Genomic DNA, 1,644 nt, shown 5'->3' with positions numbered 1-1,644 from the left:
GCATCCTTTAACTAAACCGGTCCGTCCGTGAACTCGGCTCTTTATCTGCGCCTCTGGCTGACGCCGGAGCTCATAATGGCTTCATTAATGCAGCGGGTAAATTAGTTTGACAGTAGAGTAATGGCCCGGCGCGGGAGGAGTGCGTCTAGATGAGCCGGGGTCAAACAGATGAGTGAACAAATGCTCAGACATCACCAGGCTTTTCTGTGTTTGCACAGCAGCCCGAGAGCTGATGGTTAAACCATTCAGTCAATTCATTCATTTAATTTATAATAAAAAAATTTTAACCAATCATTTTTTGTCCAATCCAAGACTTTATTGCTATTTATTGAGCAGATACTATGCACATGTGTTTTATTTTAATTTTAAGGTTGTCCCACACGTTTGTAACTGGTTTTTATTTTTTATTTAATTGATTTTATACTTTTTAAATAATTGAGGACTATATGGCTGTTTAGTGAGCAGATACTATGCACCTGTATTTTTTTTACATTTGTGTTTGCATGTTTCTAATTAGTTATTACATATTTTAAAAGTTATTTTTGTTTTTATTTATTTGTATTTTTAAACTTGCCCATGCGTCCATATACCTTTAAAACCATTGTAGCAGGTGTTATGCACTTGAAGTCGCTTGCTCTTGAAGTTAATAACTCGTTATTTTATTTTTTAATTTTAGCTATCCCTTGTGTCCATATTTTTTGTTTTAATTACATTTTTTTTTTTACCTTTTACCTGTATTTTTATGCTTGATTGTCCCTGATGTTTCTAACTGCTTCAATCGTGAAATCTAGTTCAACTTCCCAGTAATTGAAGCTTCAAACAGGGCGTCTTGCATGTGATAGATGTGTGTTAATGGGTCGTGCTCATGTGTTCTGCTCAGGTGGAGAGACCATAAAGAGCATCAACCAGCAGTCTGGAGCTCATGTGGAGCTGCAGAGAAATCCTCCTCCGAACACCGACCCAAACGTCCGGATCTTCTCCATCCGCGGATCTCCTCAGCAGATGGAGATGGCCAGACAGCTGATCGACGAGAAGATCGGGGTGAGTGATCCGTTTCTCAGCGCTTTCTGTTTGCAAGTGCGTTGGGTTGCACAGTAGTGTTCAAAAGTTTAGAATAATAGTGACTGGTTCTGTTTCCTCATGTAGGGGTCTGGATTGGGAGGAAGCAGCAGTTTTGGACTCGGCCCTTTCACCCAAGGGCCTGCGACTCCTCATCAGAAGTGAGTGCCTTCCTTCGTTTATTTCCTCTCTGCCAGTGAGTTTATCTGACGCTTATTCTGAATATCTCAAAACTAAGATTTGTAGGTCAGTTTAATGCTTTAATTTGGTGTGATGTGCACGATTGCTAATGTGATAGTGATTTAATAGCTAAATAAGAAGTTAATATTGTTACATTTTAGACACAATATTGTCAGTTTCTCCTCAAATTCACACAAAATAGTTCAGATCAAATCCACAGCAGAACTGTCGAGCGTCTCTGAACAACATACAGCGGTGATTCGTTTCCGAATGAATCCATGTTTCTGAACTAATCGAGTGAGTCAATGATTCAATGACTCGTTCATAAAGAGTCACTTATTGCTCAACTCATTTGCTCAGCTGATTTGACAAATCAGTTGAGCGAGTGATTCAATGACTCATTCA

The 1,644-nt window shown here is 39.2% G+C and overlaps 1 protein-coding gene across 1 annotated transcript in view; it reads left to right on the top strand.

Annotated features, from left to right (window-relative positions):
* The window catches only part of LOC107575797 (far upstream element-binding protein 3), a 24,439-nt gene that overhangs the window by 16,388 nt on the left and 6,407 nt on the right, over positions 1–1,644 (top strand). The window contains exons 12-13 of the mRNA XM_016262127.1: positions 881–1,041; positions 1,147–1,220. Of these exons, the coding sequence (XP_016117613.1) occupies positions 881–1,041; positions 1,147–1,220 (235 nt within the window). The remainder of the gene's footprint in view (positions 1–880; positions 1,042–1,146; positions 1,221–1,644) is intronic.

The sequence above is a fragment of the Sinocyclocheilus grahami genome, unplaced genomic scaffold, assembly GCF_001515645.1.
Source record: "Sinocyclocheilus grahami isolate Dianchi unplaced genomic scaffold, SAMN03320097.WGS_v1.1 scaffold2900.1, whole genome shotgun sequence".
Lineage (NCBI taxonomy): Eukaryota > Metazoa > Chordata > Actinopteri > Cypriniformes > Cyprinidae > Sinocyclocheilus > Sinocyclocheilus grahami.
The sequence above is the reverse complement of the archived record's forward strand: the minus strand, read 5'-3'. Positions and strand labels throughout refer to the sequence as shown.